Source organism: Haliaeetus leucocephalus, unplaced genomic scaffold (assembly GCF_000737465.1).
Source record: "Haliaeetus leucocephalus isolate CR32 unplaced genomic scaffold, Haliaeetus_leucocephalus-4.0 Scaffold0, whole genome shotgun sequence".
In the NCBI taxonomy this organism is placed as follows: Eukaryota; Metazoa; Chordata; class Aves; order Accipitriformes; family Accipitridae; genus Haliaeetus; species Haliaeetus leucocephalus.
In genome coordinates this window covers 953,151-974,420 of record NW_010972436.1, presented here as the reverse complement: position 1 = coordinate 974,420, position 21,270 = coordinate 953,151, and the positions used below count along the sequence as shown (strand labels likewise).

The window sequence follows — 21,270 nt, the reverse complement described above, 5'->3', positions numbered from 1 at the left end:
TTAATGGTAACACAGACACAGCCAAGGCCAGCACTCTTCTCTACACAATTGCTCCGTATTTAGCTTTTTTGAAAAAATTACATACTTCTATATCCCTTTGAAACCATGCTGGCTGGTAGGCAAGTATTTTTTGGCTAGATAGCAAGCAAGCATTTACTTTCTTCTTACAGGTATAGCAACCAGAAAAATCTTTCTGTATTTGCAGGAATTGCTCCTTCATGCTACAGACCAGAAAAATCTGAGACACTGAACTAAAGCTTCTAGCAGCCACAGATTTCAGCCAAGGGGCATGAGAACCACTCTGCATTTGCTTGAAGCCACCAGCCTCTCAGCTTCCCCACAATGATTCTGACAGCAGGAATTCAAAGTGAGGTAGCTTACCAAGAGCCATACTACTGATTCCAAATTTCTTATTAAAAACACCAAAAAGAGAGGAGACTATCTTTCCACAGGATAACTCATCTCAGTTAGAAGAATATTTTCACTGAAGTTCTCCAAATTGTGATTGTTTCTTTTCCAGTGGTGAGGTCTGCAGTCTTTCATTAAATTTCATGTCATCTATCAAAGTATAATTATAGCTCATTATGCTTTTTCATTCTTACTTCTCATATGTAAATCCCATTTGGACTGAAAAGCATCCAGCACTGAATTAAGAGCGTTTTTCCTGTATACAGATACTCCCAATACTCTTAAAAGCAGCAGTCGGTGGTAAAGTTTTTATTCTTGTTCAAAAGACAGCATTATCTGCAGAACTGAATTCCAATTTCATACTTAGAATTGACTCAATTGAGACCCAAAAAAGGGTGCCGTTTAGCAATTCGCTAACATATTTCCTGCAGCACTTAATTCTTCTCCCAGACATTCTTTGTGTTAAACTACCATGGAATTTCTCAGTACTTCATATATATAAAACTGTTCTTCAGAACAATCCTACTGCAAACTTAATGATGGACACAGCAGGATTTATTTAGATTTTATGGCCTAGGACTGCTGAGCAAAACTATGCAAAAAGAACATACACACTTACATTAACTGGGACAACGGTTATGACCTTTATGCTTTATGGTCAGGAAAGCATCTGGGAAGATCAGTGGAAAAATAATTAAAGCACATTTTTGAGAGGGCATATCACTTCTGAAGCATAGGGTAGTGCTCCCTGTCTGCATGAGAACATGGCATGAATTCACATATTCTCACAAGGATCGGGGTTACAGAACTTCACGTATTTCTGTGTAGCAAGTCCATTTTCTTGAAGCAGCTTGAGGTACTCAGCTTGAAAAAGCACAAGGTTATGCTCTTCCTACCTAGCCAGTATCAGCATTTAAAATTTTCAAGATTCAAAATAGGTGGATTCAAGAAGACAGTGTGCCTACTCACTGGTAATGTACATTCTAGCAGTTCAGAAATCTCACCACCAGATATTTAGGGCAATAGCCTATCATTCTGTGCCACAAACATACTTGAAGTTACAAGAAAATTATGTCAAAAATCTTGTTCTTTAAGAATTATTTTAATGAACCAAACATGAAGTGACATAAACACAGACCAAGGAAGATAACATGAAACCAGCCCCACCAGTTGCTGACAGAAGGTAAAGATAGAAGAATAGTTGAGGATGACTTGAGGGAAAACAAGAAAGCATAGTGAGAGATACTCATTCTTGCCAAGAATGTCAACCAAATCGTATAGTAGTTAAAATTTCATGTCAAGTGCTTAAATAAGGTCTCTACTTTGTTTCTTAACACAGCGAGTCCAAAGAAGAGTAGGGAACAGGCTATCCCTGAATTCATGGCAACAGGTCCTATAGAGTGTATTCCAACTTTCTCCAAATAATGGAGATGAAGGTGGCTAAAAAGAAAGAGAAAAAGAGGAAGTGAGGACCCTTTGTTACCCAGCCTGGTCTCAAATGGAATGTGTTTTCCAGACCCCACAATCTTTGGCATAGGTTCCTTTTTCAATGTCTGCGCGAATGCTTTAATCCCATGACAGTGAAGGTTGCAGCAGTCAGTTTCTCATACACTAGGAACATAAGAGCAGCAGTAAGGACCGTCTGCAGGAGCTTTGCTTCAAGGCCCTTGTAGAGTCCCATTAATCCAAAACGCCTAAGGAAAAAAAAAACAAACAAGAAAACAAGCGTGAATACTCTTCTGTAAGTAAATAGGTATACTGCAAGTATCACAAGTTAATGACAACTGTAAGAATCTTGAAGTCATTCTTGATTTCTTGAGTGCCAGCTATGTTTAATAATATTTTAAAGAGAAAACTCTACAGAAAGTTAAGTCTTTTGTGCAAGAAACTTGCTTCTTTTCAAGACGAGAGGTGAATGAATTAGTATTCATCGATATCCTCGATACCACTTACTGTACAGGTATTGAGGAGAATTTGGTTTTGTGTACTTATTCCGCAATATATTACAAAAACCAGGTTGACTCAAATAGCAAGTTTACAGCAGGCAAAAAGAAACAAAAGTCAAATCCAGCAACATTTTTAACGTATTAGTAATACTCAAGTCTTCTATATCATGTTAGGAAAAAACCCAGAAAGCTCACCTCACTCTCTGTTGAAGAAGGTAAAGAACATTTCTAAGACTGCCTAGTGTTCGGTTCTCTGGGTTCAACCTGTGGCGTCCAAACTGAAAAAAAAAGGAAGAGCATTTTGTTGTACTATTTCCCCATGGCACGAGGCAGAGAACCCAACATATGCATAATATCTGGAGAGCCTATCTTAAACCTCTTTTAACATTTTCCAGGTTATACTAGCCATCAGTGAAGAACTGAGGCTAGAGCTCACACTATTGAACTTTACAGAGCAGGGCATTAAAACAGTATGTGCTACAATAATTTGTTTGTGTTTAAGATAGATTCCAAGAAAGTGTTACACACGGCCATACTTGCTCTCTTTTAGTTGCTCTGGAGGAAAGTTTTCACAATCTCCAAAGCATAATTTGCAGAGTCTTAGTAGGCATATGACATTCAAAGCAAGTTCTTTCTGACTTGCTCAGCTTTCATTTAACAAATCTTTACATTGAGGTTGCATAGTTAAACCCAAAATTTATCTGCCCAGCAACGGTCTTGGAGCAAAACATTTACATATTAACTGCTGTGGAAGAATCCAAAATTGATCCACCTACCTGGCCTAAATAATACTTCTCTCTCACTTACTGTGTTGGCTTATCCCCAAACAGTTTTTCAGCAGGCAAGATAGCTGCTGCTGTAATTTTATGTCTTGGAATTAAACTAGCAATTTCAGCAACTCCTTTTCTAGCATTCATCAATACTCTTATCTGATACAGGTCAATAGTACTGTCAGCAAGCCATAACTATGAATTATTAATATACAAGGGTTGCCACACTTCTATTTATAATAACATAGCCAAATAGCTTTTGAAGCCTGTATTATGCTCTGTGCCAAGAAAGGTGAACTTGAGCAACTGCCTGTGGATGAGTTTCTCCCAGAACTTACTCAGGCAACTGCTACTTCTTAGGCATAAATTACCCTTGACAGTAGGTAGATTATGCAAGCAGATTTAGGCAGTTCAGAAATTCTAAAAAAATGCCAGGATGACACAGGTCCCTTGCTGTATGTCTTAAGAACTCAGATCGAAACAGCAGCAACAGAACACTACTGGAAATCTCTCTTTATTAGGCAAATATGTGCTCACAATCCACGATCTTCTCATCAGCAACTAATTTGATATTGATAAATCAATGTTAAGGATTATTGTCAAAGACTCAGACACCCCCCCAAAAAATTGCTAACTAGGTTCCAAGTTACAACTCCAGCTGCTGTCCAGATTACTCATAGGCTTCCAAACCACACCAGGATTAGGTGCTTCCTTCTCCTCTCTTCTCCACCATCGGACTGTTTTTGTACTGCAAACAAAGGCTCAAACAAAGACAGAAAAAAAAGTTCATTTCTCCCTAAGACATCAATACTTCACTGATTACTGCAGAAGATTACCCAAAGGAACTAGCGTTCTCTACGCTAGAGGAAAGAGGCTCGAGTTTTAAAGAGAACTTTTTCACCCAGGATCACTAAGAACATTAACAGTATTGCTATTTCTCCAGAGGCAATTTTAATTTATCCACTGTTTACCGACACGTAGGCTAAAGAATAGTTTTACTGCATAATAAGTAGCACCCATGCCATGTATTTTTAATGACTGAAAAGGAAATAGACATCCCAAATGGCAAGGCTGGAAGTTGCTTACTGCTATCAATTACACAGGATAACTGTTCATTATATGGAAGCAAGATAAGCGCTTTGCCAAAAAGTTGAAAGCAAAGGTGTAGAGACTTCATTATGAAGAACCCTAACTTTCAAAAAATAGTAAATTTCTAAAGGTTTAAGGTTCAAAAGAGTCCTGTACTTCTACTCTAACAATAGACCTTAATTATGATAAGTTTTTATGAACTATATTGAGATTGTATTAGCTTGTGTGTAAATCTGCTAAAATTGTTTCAAAAAACCCCCACAACTATACAAAGTATACTTAATGCAGAATGTTATTTCTGAAAATACTAAACCTTTATTCATAACTGTTTCTTTAAACATCACATTACGAAGTAGTGCAAGTCTGAACTGGACAGCACAGGTACCCCAGATGCCTGTTTCTGCTGTTCTTGCCAGAAATGTTCAGGGTTTCTGGCTATTACTTCTTTCATAGAGCAAAGGGAAAGAAGTCACCACTAGTGACTGCAGAACTAGAGCTAGGGTCTTTGTATTCCCCATCATCACAGGGAGAGGATGGACCGGCACTGAGAAGTAGAATACAGGTCACTTTATTTCACAGTGGGCCACTGTGAGAAAAATCCCACCACCACTGGGACACTGATGGCTAGCTGTGCTCCAGCAGAAAGGCAACTCACCACTGCTCTGGCAAGCCAGCAGCGAGCTAGGTGACTTCAGCTGAGGTGAGCAGTAAGCAGCAGCTGGTTAGTACATCAAGCTAGCAGCACAACTTACCAGAGCTGCCGTTTTTTAAAAGAATGACACTGTCACCAAAAGACAGAAAAATTTTGTTCAAAAAGCCGAAAGGAGATAGACAAAACATGAAGTAATAGTTCAAGATTGTAACCATTTCTATAGCAACCATGGAAAGGACCGAGGGTTGAAGCTGTTCTATTGATGTAGCCCCAGGAAAATGGCACTGCTGTGCAATGCTAAGGCTAAAAGAGAGCACTTCAACTTTCCTTCCAGTTCTCCTTCACACAGCAGAAAATGCATCACAAATTAAAAAGACTGATGTTGCAACTTATCCAAAGAAAGCTATATTTGCTTAATTTTTTTTTCCTGTATCTGTCACTTCAGCAATAGAAGTCTGCGTTACTATAACTCATGAGATGGGTAAGTCCAGGCTGTTAAAACAGGGTAAGACATCGAATGAAGGCACTAGCTCAGCTGATCACAAAAATTTATGAAAACTTCAGAAAAGATGACTGCTGACAAAAACTACAATGTGGCTGACACATCTACAATGCTGTGCTGGTTTTGGCTGGGACAGAGTTAATTTTCTTCACAGTAGCTGGTATGGGTCTATGTTTTGGATTTGTGCTGAAAACAGTGTTGACCACACAGGGATGTTTTTGTTACCGCTGAGCAGTGCTTACACAGAGTCAAAGCCATTTCTGCTCCTCATGCTGCCCCACCAGCGAGTAGGCTGGAGGGGCACAAGGAGTTGGGAGGGGACACAGCCAGGACAGCTGACCCAAACCGACCCGAGGGACATTCCAGACCACATGACATCATGCTCAGCATATAAAGGTGGGGGAAGAAAAAGGAAGGGAGTATGTTTGGAGTGATGGCGTTTGTCTTCCCAAGTCACCCTTACATGTGATGGAGCCCTGCTTTCCTGGAGATGGCTGAACACCCGCTTGCCCATGGGAAGTGGTGAATGAATTCCCTGTTTTGCTTTGCTTGCTTGTGCAGCTTTTGCTTTACCTATTAAACTGTCTTTATCTCAACCCATGAGTTTTCTCACTTTTACCCTTCCGATTCTCTCTGCCATCCCATTGCAGGGGAGTGAGCGAGCAGCTGTATGGGGCTTAGCTGCTGGCTGGGGTTAAACCACAACAAATGCAGATGCCATTCTGTGCACCATGAGGTTGGTGAAGTAGAAAGCTGTGCAGACAGAAAATTGTCTAGTGTCTTTTCAGGGTAGCAGCAACCACACAGTAAGTATATTCAAGTCCTGTTGGTCTGAAATATGGTATCCAAACTATCTTTTTACAGGCTACCAAAAATCAATACATTTAGTACACTCTAATTAGAGAAGAAAAACTAAAATAATTACAAAATTTGCATGAAAATCACTTTTTCCAGATGAACAATTAACAAGAAAAACCCCGTATTAGACAAGTCTGAAAAGTGATACCCTTAACATGGAAGGCTCACGTTCAATAAATTCAGCTAATTCTCCAAATTTATACAAGTTTTAGAACATATACAACAGCTTTACCATACATGTAAGTTAGGGCTTCTCCTTGCTTAGGAAAATAGCATTGTATTTCATGTGGAAACATATATTAATATTTAACTGTTATAAAAATCATCAAGCAACAGCTTACAAAAATAAATTAACAAGCAGAGAAATTAGAGTACAATATGCTTGCTTATGTATGGCCAGGTCTCTTCCCCACCCCCAACTTTGTCTTGTTTCAATATTACAACAACATTGGTACATACTGAAGATAGCAGCATTATCCAGCATACACACAAATTGCAAGTGAGAATAAATGCAAGTGTTTCCATTACCACTACAATTACCGTACAAGGCTGGGCAAGTGGTTAAAGATATTATTTACGAGGGAGCTCAGCTTCCCCTGATGAATCCCATTCTGGCTACTGACAAGGTCAGGCCATCATCTGAATAAAACAAAACCTATGAATAGAACTTTTTCTGGATTACCCTAGGTCTTCTGGGAACAAACTGGGTTTAGAGGATTTAATTTTAACTTCCCACTTGACACATTTTCTATTTATATTCAAAGAAGTAAATCTACATTTTTGTAGTGCCTAAAAGCAGTATGGCGCATCAGCTTCCGTGAGACACTGTATCTGTGCATTATGTTGTCAATCCTACCAGCTACTTGAAACAAATGTGCACCAGTAACACCAAGTTCCATCAGACCCTGTCAGTACAGGATCAAAGAAGAGAGGCATCATTATCAGTGACCTGCATTGTGCAAAAGGAGCTCCCAAAATGATGGGTTCATTAACACAAAGGAAAATGAGCCATTTGAACAAGGCTTGCATTGTACAGAACAACTCAGAGGCAGTTACCCTGAAATGAAATTATTACTTACCCGCAGAATTGACTGTATTGTCTGCAGAGGATAAGTGAGGGTGGTGGCAACTGCTTTGGCTATTGCACCAATGACAAAAGCATCCAAAGATGTGAGCTATTCAACAGATAAAGAACACATTACTTCCACATAGTACCAGAACAGCCAGTTACCCATATGTGTTTGGGGATTTTGTACCGGTACCTCCCTTCTGGGTTATCTAAGTATCTTTGGCATAAAGATTTCATGAAGTCTCTGGGTTTTCTCATTTTAAAGAGTTAGTTATAGTTCAAACAACTCAGTTCCCGCAAGTAAAGTTCATTTGTAACTTCTACATGCTCACAAGCTTTTGCATTTCTCACTATAACTAGGTTACTAAAACATCATGAAGATAAAGCCATACAACTAGACCAATTTAAAGCACTGACAGCAGACAAAAGATAGCGAAGTAGCATTTAAACATACCATCAATCAATAAGCATTTCAGCTTTTGCAACATTTAAACTAACAAGTCACACAGCACTCGTGAAAAGGTGACAGTGAAAGATTCCTTGAACATCACCCTATAATCCTGAGACATAATCACTACACTATCAGGCAGAATTTTAGTCTTGATGACACAGGCTAAATCTCATCCCCTATTAGTTAAAAACACCTGCTGGTAGCCCATCCCCACCTCCAAAGCCCACACTGGTCTACGATGCACCAAATAGATTGTTATAGCCTAAGCTGATTACAGTGCGTCTCAGTTTAACAGTGTGAATTAATCACTGAAAATAAGCAGGTGCCCATATCAAAACTCCAAATTTGCAAAATATGTTGATTGCAATCAGAAATATGCACACACATGCACATCTTAAAATAGTCAATCTGGAAAAGATCAAATAGAAAGAAAAATGTTGTCCAGAATAAAAATGACCATTGCTAGGGGAAAAAAGTATTTTCCCTCTCTGATGATCATGGACAAAACATGCCCTAATTTAAGCTAGAACTAAGTAATTTAAAAGAAACACAAGAAATAAATATAGCAATTAGTCAACAGGCAAATAACAATGCAGAGGGAAGCTCAGCTCATCACTCAAAAAATGTATTGTCCATAATGTAACTGGACAGATCCATCAGGCACAAATAGAGTGCTACAGCTGCAGTATTGCCTAAGGATGGTAAAAACCCCAAGCCTCATTTATGAAGCAAAATCTCACATAAAAATAATTTCACTATGTCTTGAGGAAAAACAAGACGGCTTTGTAACTTATTGATATGATCTAACATTTTAATACAGCCAAATACGTTCTAAAGTCACAAATTAACAGCAAAGAACTGCACCTTAAACACATAATACATTATGATATTATCCTAAAATGCAACAGAAATGCTCTTCAATTTTCTAGAACATAAAAGGAATGTGAGTTCAGGTGAGCTGCTATATCTGATATAGAGAAAAAAGAATAAAGAAAAAGACAAGGACTATAAAGCAGGGACAGAAGAATTATTCTATCTCTATTTAAAGAATCAGGGAGGCATGGCTGCAACACTATGTTCAATCCTAGTGTCCATCCTTGCAAAAAAGGTATTGAAAAATTGAGGGCTTCAGGAAAAAAGTGGTATTAAAATGACAGGGTCCAGAACAAATCTGTGATACTTCAAAGGCTCAGTATACTTGATTAACTGGAGAAAGGGTTAAGAGGTGACTTCAAAACAGTCTGTAGGTACATATTTATAAAACAGATATATTAGAATTGAAATATCTACTTTAAATCAAGACCTGTGAACAAAGCTAAACAAATGTGGACAAGAGGTGCAGTTTTATTTTTACAGGAAGAGGAATTCATCACAGGAATATCTTCCCTAGGGACATGAAAGATTCATGTCTCACTTCATGACGACAGACCTTTTTTAGAAGATATACTAACTCAAAAAAACCCTCAAAAACACAAGAACCAAAACCAAACCTACATTTCTGAATTCATTCAAGTAACACATGTCAAAGAACCTGTCTTATAAGACAGCATGTCCATCACCTGGCCTCAAAACATACTCACTTGCAGCTGCTTTTTCAAAAGCTTCCGTTTAAAGCCTTCATAAAACATGAACTGTATGGCAGGATTGAAGACCAGCAGCAAGGAGGGGAAAGTACCATTCCATAAAGCTACAACTCCTTCATCTCGTATTATCTGATGAAAGGCATCTGAGAAGAAACGTGGAAAAAAATTATTAAAATTTTGAGTACAAAATTCTGACTGCAGAAGATAAGAAAAGTTAAACTTAAAGCCTAATATTCAAAGTGTATAAAAATCCACTGCAGTCTTTTATGCAACTTTTTTTACCTTCCATTCTAATCTGGAAGTTAACAGAAAAACAGTAACAAAGATGGTTCTTGCTCACATCACCATTAAAGTAAACAAAGCTTATCATCTGCACAGACACCCTGCTCTCTTTAGTACAAGCTCAGCATCAACATTAAGGTCTTCTAAACCGTCTTCAAAACAACAATATTTATTTACTTATTTATTTTTAAAAGGAAGAGAGGCTGAACATGTGGGTGATTAAGAGATTAAGGTGAGTGAAGTTTAATTTGCAGATTGTCTGTCTAAACTCAGACTCCCAGCTACCACCTCACTGGGCTCACTACTACTCGAGCATTTATATAAGACATCTGCCTTCGCAAAAGGTATTTTAGTTACAGGTGTGCATACTACAAACTCTTAGTTATCATCAGAAATGGCTAAGTCCAGTTTCCTGTAAAACTCAATGACTGCAAAGTGATAGGGAAGCATAGAGATTCCAGGGTGAAATTGGTTACATGAATAGAAGTCTTCAAACATCAGTGTCCTTGATATATTTCATTTAATGAACTTCTCTTTGGTTGACGATAACAACGGGTGCTTACCTATTATACCTTTGTAATTGGTTGGTACAATGTCTTCATTTCTAAATTTTGCTCCCTGCAGCTTCAGACGTGTGTTCACTACCCAAAGAGGAGTAGTCAAGAGTACATTCACTACACCTAATGCAAAACAGCACAAAGAAAATCAGCAAGAACCGGAAAAAGATTTCAAATGTTTTCTTATCCCTTTCTACTGGGATTCACACGCTACTGAAATTACCGGCAGGAAGAGGGGAAAAAAAAATTAACACAGCATATGGGAAAAGTAAACTGGTAATTTGTAATGAGCTACTTCAGGTATCCCCCCACAGCCCCACCATGAATTAGTTGTCAGCAGATTGCATGCAGTGGGAAGACACTTCTGCTACTCCTCCCCAAAACTTAAACAAAACAAAAAAAAACCCCAAAAAACCCTCACACAAAAAAATCTCCCACCCCAAACAACAAAACACACCAAACAGGAGCATGTTGAAGGAATCTTAAGTGAATTTGTTACTATGCTGCATTCTACACCACACTGGAGCACAAGATACTCTACTTTTTCATGCCCTACTTCACTCCATGATGACTTGCTGCCTGCCTACTTTCAGAAAGAAACACAGAGTGATAAGGTTAGAAAGATTATTTTATAAGGAGAGATCAAAACAGATAAGTGCATGCAGCTTGATTACCAGAACAGAGCTCCTACACTGCCAAAAGAATGATGACATCTAGCTTCTAGATTCACTAAGTACACTTAAGGTGGAAAACACAGGATTCTGCAAGTATTTTAGGTAAGGCTTAGAAGTGGCAAGAGATTATACATAATAACAAACCCCAACAGTAAAGCTTGAAAGTTGAATATCAGAAATTAAGATGGGGGAAGAGAAACAGACATGCATACATAAGGCTGCAACAATGAGGTATTGCAAAATACAGTTCTAAACCAACAGGGAGAAGGATTAAGTGACATTACTTCTGCAGTCACCTGGTACAGGTCTCTCCTGCTCAGTAATGACCGAGGCAGTTACTTTGAAGTAAATATGCAAAAACAAGCTTCTGATCTTTCTTATTAATCTGCATCACAGAAATTAGCAATTGCTTCTACATCGGTTGCTTTGGTAGGAGTCTGAGTGACAGACTGAATTATTCCGTTATATTGAGATGGACACACTACATAACCATCAAGAACAGTAAATCTGAAAAAGGTGAAACTTTACTACCTACATTGTGCCTGTTTGTTCTTTTTCTTTTCCTTTAAAAGGGTTCAGAAAAGCAGAATATAAACATAACTATTTCAGTATCCTTCATAAGCACTACAGTCAGCTCTCAAAAGAAGTTTTGAGCAAAATCAAGCACTAGAAAAGGCAAGCCACATTAATCTCTCTTAACCAAAGTCAGTGTGATTACATTAAGGAGCAACAGGTTAGAGCACAGTCTACTTGTAATTTTTCACCCAGACTCAGTTAAAGGAAAAGTCATAAAACTTTATTTTCCAGACTGGAAAGGAATTTTTTTTTTTTTTAACTGTATTTTTCCAATCTGTATTTGCTACCAGTAGTAGGAATGAGAGATGGGTAGGGAGAATTAGTAAACACCTTAAGTGGAATTTTTCCATTTACACCAGATATTATTCCATTATAAAGATATAAACTACTGACATTGAAGAAGAGCTAGTCATTTAACTGACAAGCTGTTACCCTAAGTCCTATAGCCTTTGTTCCAGAATGTAATTAGATGGAATTTTACCCCAGTGATAAAGCTAGCTTAGGAATTTCCACCCTTATTTTCCCCCAACTATTCAACCATTCATTGTGACTACATTGAAAGCACAAGAAACTAGCAAAAAGTTAACAATAAGCCCTCCCCTACTCACTACACCCTCCTCCCTGTGGAGCCCAGTATATCTAGGCACTTACTGTCACTTTCAGGTGACAACCCAAAAACAAGTCTGGAAACTGACACCCAAATGCTTACATTAAAAACTCTTACTTATCATAACTGAAAATATTTCAGAATTGGCACTTATCTTTTCCTCTAAAAAAACCTATCACCTCTCCCTGCCACTTGTCTTCAACATCTAAATGATGATGCTTAGATAGCATGGTAAACAACACACCAGACACCAATAAAATACTAGACCACAGCAGCACTGTGCTTTGTGCCAGAATTCACAACAGGAACAGTTTATGCACCTGCTGATGAGGTGGGGAGGACACAGAAGAGCAATCAGAGCTGTACAACGAAGCAGGTCTGCATACAGTGGGAGGCGTAAGCACTCACTGGGACCTCCAGTGGACTTCATAAAGAAAAACATTAGACAGAATATACTAAAAATACATTTTTGATGAAATTGAGATTTTTCAGTATTACCTGCAACAACCCCAAGAACCAAGTCTTTTCCAGTGGTTGAATGCTGACCTTTGATCCAGAGAGCTTTAAGACTATTAAATGTATAAAAATAAACAAAATTGGAGCAGCAAAGGCTGGAGATAACAGGGAACCATCCTCGATATGGTGCCAACCTAACAGAGAGGAAAAAGTCATGGTAAGTATCAGCAAAGTAATTATGTGATCTGGTTGATTTTACATGTTGGTGGAGGGTCCCAGAGATACAATACTGTATACTACATACAATACTAAACTCCTGACTATACCACAAAAAAATTAAGCACTTATAAATATAAATTAATCAGGAATAATTCCATTGAAAAGGAGCTGTAGAGGTACAATAAATTTACAGTGAGAAGCTTGGGACTCAGTCACTCCAAAAGTGAGTATTACCACCATATTTGGTCTCTACCAACAGCCAGCAGTGAACTCCAAACATCCAGGGGATGAATACATGTTTGAAGTATGTAAGTTAACATACAGACTGATACAGTCCGTTCAAACCATATACTAAAACATACCAAGACACAGGAGAATTCTCATCTTTGTTGAGAAACAGAGTTGTCAGTCCAATACAAAAGATAACACCCCAGTAAAGAGATGTTCACATCTCCAAGGAAACAAAGCAATGCTTAACATAGCTGGAAAAAAATTAAAGACAACTGCTGCTTTAATACAAAATAATAAAAAAAAACCTAGAGTAAGGAAGACAAAAAATGTATGTCTGGATTCTCACATAAAATTTAAGAATGGAAGACTAGTTACTGAAATTAATAGACTCCACCAAGGAGAGTTTGCCAAAGGATGCAACCTGGGGCATGAGATATGCAGGCGAGAGGAACTTCTAATAAATGCCTCACAGTGAAGTCTAGAGCAAATCAGTCAGGTAAATGAGAAAGAGACATTAACTAGATTAATCACAGCTGAAAAAGTGAATACCCCCTTGTGATTCACAGCTGTTTTATTTTTCAGGTGTTGTAAATAACAATAATTGTTAGTGTGTCATCTAAATCTATCTTAATGATTTCCTAACAGTCAACTAACAAAGCTCCCTTCTCTGACAGGCCTGATGAGCCTGTAAAACAGTGACACCTCAACAGTTGCCCTACATCCCCAGCATGTTCTACAATACATCCAAAAAAAGACAGTAATATGCACCTTCACTGAAGCTGCACAGGACAGGTAGAGAACTGGTATCATGTTAAGAGCATAAGAAATCTCTTCAACGAACAGCAGTGATCATGGAGGCTCTTTAGTATTCATTAAAATATTGGGAATACACAGAATATAAGGATCCCCAGGAAGGAGACCATAAAAGATGCAAGGCTGGTAAATGCAGCATCTGACTGCTCTTATAATCTAAATGCTAGTTTTTCATCTTGGATGCATCAAGTGCTTCTCCCTCCCATGTAGCTGGGAATATACCACATTATTAAGACTGCTTCTGAAGTTACAGGCTTAGCTAACCATACAGTTACAATTACAAATTAATTGACTATACAGTTAGTCATGAGCAGAATTAAAACAATTTTTGCATCACCTCTCTCTTCTGTGCTGGAAAAGAAAGGGAGAAATACCCTCTGGGGACCACATCCTCTAACTGAGAGTGTTAGTTTGGTTTTGCTTGATTTATTAACAACTGATGATTTTCAAACACAACATCTTGCAGTACAAAGCATGAAACTAAGACAAAAAACATGAGTTTATTTTAATGACTTAAATTGTCAGTGCTAGCATCCATAATTCACATACAAATACTTCTGCACACAAATAAAACCTAAGTTTGTATTCCAAACTGCAACCTTGAGAAGAATGCAGCATACACCAGTGAACACCTTTCATATCACCTAGAAAAGCTAAACCTATTTGCTTTATCTAGATGAGAAAAGCAGTCTCACAAAAGTACAAGATAAAACTCTACAAAGTAATGTGAACGAGATGTTTATGATCCCACATCACATTTCAGATTTGTTGTTGTTCAGGGGTTTATTATTCCAGACACATCTCTAAAACTAGCATCATTGCTTAGCAAGGCCTTCCCAGTGCCTTTGGAAGAAACAATGTTCCCCTCTTGCCAGAATTACTGATTTTTCTGTTTCACAGGAAAAGTAGGATTACCACTTTTACAGTCTCTCCACTAAAGTTAACTTCTTAATTTTACTTTTTTGCTTCTTTTTTTTTTTTTTAAATTGAAGTTTACTTGCCACCCTCATGTGACAAAAGTAATGCAGGAATATGAACAAAAGAGATCACGAGCTGACCGAGAAGTACTCACGCATACAGCTGTCAACTGCTCAAGTTCAAAGGTGGCAAGACATTATTGGCCAAGCAAAACTTTTGTCAGCTTTAATGTCCTGGAAGCTCTGGTCTACTTAAGAGTTCCAGGGATTCACTTAGGAAAATACTTGTAACAAGGACACACGTACAACTGTTTATCCCAGCCAGCTCAGCTCAGGCTGAGTAGCAAATACTAAAGCACAGCATTGCTGAAAATTAACTGCTTTTAGATAGATCTTGAATCTCACCAGCATAAAGTCACTTGCTGTTTACTTCCATGTGCTTAGGAGGAGAAAAAACTTCCAACTGGGAAACACGTCTCAATTATCCTGTTCAAAGTGGCTCAGCTGCCCGAGAGCTTAATCTTGGTTATGAGAAATGGACACACCCAATAATCCAGGTACATGAAGGTACGTTTGCATACAAACCTGCATTTCTGAGGAAGCACAGCTACCTCACTAATGGAGGCACAGTTACATCACTGAACAGATCGATTGCATAAGGCACTCAAGAAAGTTAATCCAAATTAGCCAAAGACAAACACATAAGATTATGCAAATCATATCACACTTATATGGAGACATTTTAATTCAGAGTAAAAATCTGTCCACAGAGATACAGGCTAACTATTCCACTTTAAAAGCAAATTCAAATTAGCTTTAGAGCTTGCCTACATGAAGACAAGCAGAAAATTAGTATCTACTCACAGGCCTTCTTCTCTGATTATTTCCAATAGGACTGCTGGTGTTGTCTTAGACTTCCGCTTCTCATCAACTGGAAAACAGAAGAACCAACCTTTTAGATTATTCTGATTTTTAGCATTCATTTTCAAGTCCTTAACCTTCCTATTCTGAACATACCACAGAAAAGCATGTTTTTTCTTCCTCATTAATGATAGATGTTCCCCATTTCTGCAGCAATTCCAGAAAGCACCTTATTTTTATTTGCTAGGCAAGGCTACTTCCTTTTTTCATTCTTCCCCAGACTAGCAGGTTCTGTTGTGCACCAGAATATCTGTAGTTACCAATTCCTCACCTGAGAGTTGTGATGTGAACTGAAGACAGGTTCCCCTTAGGTAAGGGACTAGAATTGGGCCTCCCTAACTGCTCTCAAAATCGTTCCCTTGGACTCCAGACTAGCACCACTAGCAGAGCAATTTTTTACAGTTTAATCTGCAAACAGCTAAGCCTTAGCAAAACACTGTCTCTTCCCGCATTGAAAGCGGCTCAACAGTGATATGGTGATCATTTCTCAGCCACATGTTTCTGACGACCTGGCTGATGATCTCCCTCTAGTTCTTAATAGCGCTTGAGTCACAGTGCTAAAATGCTTGGTGATTCTGTGACTTTTGATTAGAAGATACGAGCATTAGAACAACAAAGTTTGTACCCAGATGCATTTCTGTAAATATTGGATGTTCCTACTCCCAGTTCTAACCCTGACTTTTCCCTTTAAACCATTCTCAGGAATAATTCTAGACTAGTTTTTCATTATACTGCCCCTGCATTTTGAAGTGTTCTCAGCAGCCAAAAGCAACAGCACACAAATGTGATCCTGTGTAATCTCACATCTTTATTTTTCTTTTTGGTCTTAGATAACCGTTCAAAAGCCATGTCTCGCCACAGACCACACAGCCTTTTCAGCTAATTAAAAGGTTGCCCAATACTTCCAAAAGGGAAAATTACCTTCAGCGGGAAAAATGGTGTTAGTAATTAAACAGTGTTAGTGTTACACAGGTAAGATTCCTGTTCATGCAAGATAGGTCCCCCTACAACCACCCTTGCAAGTGCCCAAGCCAAGCTGAACAGAAGCACCAAAGAAACTAGTTTGACACTTACCCTGAAGTCTAAGCCTAGCTGTATCCAACGGAAAAAATACAGTCATTGCAGTCATACTGCCCTGAAAAACAAAATAAACTGGCTATATAGTGTATCAGTTGCTTGCACACATGTCTGCCAGACTCCTTGTAGCCCTCCACTTCTCACCCAGAAACCAGTCTACTGAGTAAGTTTAAAAAGGGGATAACCTCCATACATAACAATGTCTGTTTGAAGTGGGTTTTGGTGCCATGCTTACAAACAAGGTTTTCTCTCTTGTATTAGATCAAGCTAAAAATTAGAAACATTAGAAGCTTTTTGTCCAAAAAGAAAGTTTTTAAAGTCTGAAAGTTGATAAAGTGGGTGTCAGGAAACACACATATTGCACTTCCTCTACCTCCTATTAGCCTCAGTACCCAATGTCCAGGTTAAAAAAAGAAGATGATGACTATGACACAAGCAACCATTGTGTTACAATAACCTTGTTTTGACTTTAATAAAAGTTTTGGTTTTTTCTTATTAAAAAACTGATAGTACAAGTTCAGGGCTTATCTAGCATTGTACTAAATTCTAATTTAGGCAATAAAGATCTGCCTACCAAGGCACCCCCTGTGGCATGAATTACATATGATGAATTAAATCATGACCTAGATGTCACCAGATTCCCTTCTTGTGAATCCAACACTCTCTTCACTTCCTGTGCGATCCAACCATTAAAGCCTCTAAATGGAAAAGCCAGCAGCCACCCTCCTTTATAACAGGGTTAAAGACTGTATTTGCAAATGCCCTTATCTTCCATACAAGCAGCTGTTCCCTCTCTGTCCCCACCATCATTCAGCTTCTTCATTCTTTAGTACCCTGGCATTAATATCGCACAGCTTTTGGAAAAGATATCTATCTCAAAAGGACCCTGGCTGGGTGTAAACCTGTTAACACTCTACAGTAGTATTAAATGCATTAAATGGCTGCTAAAGCTGTGGCACTCTTCCATTAGTTGCCATGCAAACTCTTTAAATGGTGGGAAGGCCTGGGATACAGCAAGTCACACAAGCACTGTGTTTAAAGCATCCTGCACAGTGCAACTTGAACTTTTCTGGAGCGATGTTACATTTAAGCAAGCTTTGTCTCTGGAAACACTCCAGCTCGTGAGCAGGTGGCTTGGACCTATCTCTACAAACAGCAACAAAGGATTATTTTTCAGGTGGTACTTCCTCACTAAGACAACTCTTGGCTGAAGTCTTAACAAGACTTAAGTGTCTCCAGCTTTCATAACACCGGGTAGCAGATGAAAGGAAACACTTGGCCATGATTACCTGGTTATTTTAACCCATTTAGTTTGGGCTCTAGCCCAAAGGGCTGGTTTTGCTCTCCCACATACTTGTCCTGTGTCTGCTCTTTCTAGGTACCTACTATGCATGCAGCTGAACAGCAAGCAGGATTAATGAATCCATCTGACTAAAAATTTACAAAAAATAAATTCCAGCTAGAAAGCTAGTGCCAGCACAAAAAGAAGCGCCAGAAAGAGCCAAAATGCACCTCCTAATGACAGCTGCATTACAGCACCTCTGAAGCCAACCTCAAAACACAGTTACACACACCTATGCACAGAACAGCCACAAAACTGCAGTGACTACAAGTTCCAGCCTTCCCCTGCTCAATTTATCCTTCTTCCATCCTCCCGAAGTGAGATTTATCCTGAATCCTACTCTCAATGCAATCCGCCATGCAACAACACACACACTTGCACTCAAAATCAGAAAATGGAAATAGGGAAACAGTCAGGGTAGTGGCACACAGGACAAATGGGTGGACACAAGATACAGAATAGAATATTTCAGTTAGACCTACAACAATCACCTAGTCTAGCTGCCCGATCACTTCGGGGCTGACCAAAAGTTAAAGTGTATTATTAAGGGCACTGTCCAAATGGCTCTTAAACACTGACAGGGATGGAGCATCGACTACCTCTCTAGGAAGCCTGTTCCAATGCCTGACCACCTTCTCGGCAAAGAAATGCTTCCTAATGTGAAGTCTGAATCACCCTGACACAGCTTTGAACCATTCCCACACAATGAGCCTTACAGGCTCAAACTGGCTTAAAACATATATGAAGCTATAGCTCAACAGAATGTCAAGAGATAACTCAGCTAACAGATTACTGCCAATAAAAGATAATTTGTACCCTCTCCCCTCCTTTTGCTAAATTGAAGGAAATAAACTCAGAAAAGCAGAGTTACTTTTCTCCTGGGCTTATAAATGGAACAACTCAATTACATGGTGAGGAGAGTGCCAGAAGCATCATATGGAGCAGACAGGATTTCATGGCTAGAAGTAAGGGAAAGGACAGGGATGAGCAGGAGCAGACCTTTCCCCAGCAACAAAAACCCTTGAGATGGACTCAGATCCTTACTGAATTGCACTTGAGACCAGCAGGGAAAGTAACTCATATTACTGATTCCAGGAATATATGCTGATATGTATAACCCTGTACTGCTGAAGGGGTGAGGCTTCACTGCCTGCCTTCCCACCACCTCCCAGTTGGCACTGAATCTCAGTAGCTTGCCAAGTCAAGTCATGCTACTGCTGAATAATCGCTAGGACAGGTACAAACTGGCTTAAGCAATCCTAGCTCTTGGTCAACTGTATTTGCATCCCTGCCTCCTCCATTCTGGTGGCCTAAGTTTTGGGGCACCTACATGATGATGCAGACAAGGAAACTAAGCTGGCTGAAAACTAACTTTTTCCACTGGGCTACTTCTTCAGTCAGGTCAGTTCCCTGATCAGCTGCAGCACCACATAAACAACTGTGCAGTAGCCAAGAGGTGGTAGTCAGTGGCTAGAACAAACAGCCTGAGGTGACTGCTGCCAAGAAGAGGCATGCAGGACCACAGCCTAAAGTTAGGTTTTCTAAAAAATATTAATAATAAAAAATGTAAAATATATAAAAAAATATTATATTGTCCGTCAACATTCAGAGTCAAGCAAAGCAGCTTGACTACTGCCATAATACTCCTATAAAATTCTCATTCCTACAGCTTTTGTAACAGGAAGGTTACTTTATAACTGTATGCAGAGTTAAAGAATACTTACGTAATTCAATTAAAGTCCACAGGAAATCAAGCACTGATTTTTTTTGCTGCTCACAAAACTATTCATTTGTCTCAGGTTTGACTAGGTAGCCTAGAAGATGTATGAACTTTCATCACATTAGAACAAAAATTATCATGTCGTGATCTGACATGTTCTTCTCATTACCTCAGCACAGTTCTGTGGGTTGCTTTTTCTTTTTTTTTAAATTCTTGCATCGCATCCACACATCAGTGTGCTTTATAATAATTTAAACAAATGGTGAGACAATACCAGAACAGTTAGTACCCATGCCAAACATCTTGCCAAAATTTAGATATTACTGCAGCAAACAGAAATCTCTAAATCAATGTGCACATCTTTACTATACAAAAAAAAAAAAAAAATCAAGGTTTTCAGCATAAGGCAGTAAAAAAAAAAACCACCTCATTTAAGGAAAAAATTCTTGCTCCAGGCTTTAAATTGTATATGAATACTAGTGACAGCAAGTGGAAGTCACAAGGGTACAGAATTCCAATGGCTCCAGAAAGTCCTGTCTTCCTTCATAGCAACATCACTGCTGAGATATAAGCATCTTCAAATACAATAGGGAATTTCTGTTAATTTAATTAACACCACCAAGGGACTTAAGATACTGTTTCATTACGTGTTTTAAGTTTATGGCCAGATTTATAAGGTTGGTTCATACCACAAACTTTGCTCAGGAGCACAGGCTGATTATAGTGATCTGTATATGAGAGTGAGAAGTTAACAGCGAGGGCTAGAAAGTATTACCAATTTCTGTACAAGCCAGCAAAAGGAGAGCGAGCAGTATTTCAATAACGAGATCGTTTGAGAGTTCCATTTCTTGAAAGTCCCCATTGCCTCTGATGCTTAAATAAGCAGACTTAAAACACTTTACGGAGCAGACGACAAACCCATGTTTACTTATGATAAAGACAGAACACCCTTTAGAGTCTTTTTTTCATTTCAGAATCAGCCATTATTGTTCAATAACATTTAGTGACTTTCATCCTATAGAAGACATTGCGAGATCTTTTAAGGTCTCAAATTAGAACAGGAAGTTTTGCCAGAACAGTAGATCAGCAACTGCTAAAATACACATTTAGGTGTTCTTGCCAGTCTGGAATAACCAAGGAGTAGAGCTTCATCAGCTTGCTGGTCCGACGTGCTACGCTGCGCTAAAATTCTTAATCTGTTGGAAATACAGGCTGATTTGACATCTGCAGAGCTAGTGCTCATTCATTCAAGAGCTGGGCACACTGGGAAATCTACAGAGACCAAGCACTACTTTTTAACCTACGAGCGTCCTATGAAAAATGTAATTCAATAACCTATACAAACCTCCTCTAGCTGCACCGCGCTTGCTTTGTGTTTTGGTTAACACCTCAGCGTTGCCTCACCCTTCGCAACTTCTAAGTATTTACGAAACAACCGCCGAACGCGGATGCTCAGTACAACTCGCCCCGTGAGGCAGCTGAAGCGCTCTCCCGACCTCAACTTCTGGCGGCCGTCAAGCCTTCATCGTCAGCTCGATGCCCACCGCCGG

The 21,270-nt window shown here is 38.9% G+C and overlaps 1 protein-coding gene across 1 annotated transcript in view; it reads right to left on the bottom strand.

The window, feature by feature from the left end:
* Window positions 1–1,494: 1,494 nt before the first annotated feature.
* Window positions 1,495–21,270, bottom strand: part of SLC25A17 (solute carrier family 25 (mitochondrial carrier; peroxisomal membrane protein, 34kDa), member 17) — a 20,009-nt gene continuing 233 nt past the window's right edge. Inside the window, exons 2-9 of the mRNA XM_010564121.1 lie at window positions 16,656–16,716; window positions 15,525–15,591; window positions 12,523–12,674; window positions 10,174–10,290; window positions 9,326–9,471; window positions 7,305–7,400; window positions 2,550–2,632; window positions 1,495–2,102 (exon numbers count right to left, since the gene is read on the bottom strand). Of these exons, the coding sequence (XP_010562423.1) occupies window positions 1,955–2,102; window positions 2,550–2,632; window positions 7,305–7,400; window positions 9,326–9,471; window positions 10,174–10,290; window positions 12,523–12,674; window positions 15,525–15,591; window positions 16,656–16,716 (870 nt within the window). The 3' untranslated portion in view covers window positions 1,495–1,954. The remainder of the gene's footprint in view (window positions 2,103–2,549; window positions 2,633–7,304; window positions 7,401–9,325; window positions 9,472–10,173; window positions 10,291–12,522; window positions 12,675–15,524; window positions 15,592–16,655; window positions 16,717–21,270) is intronic.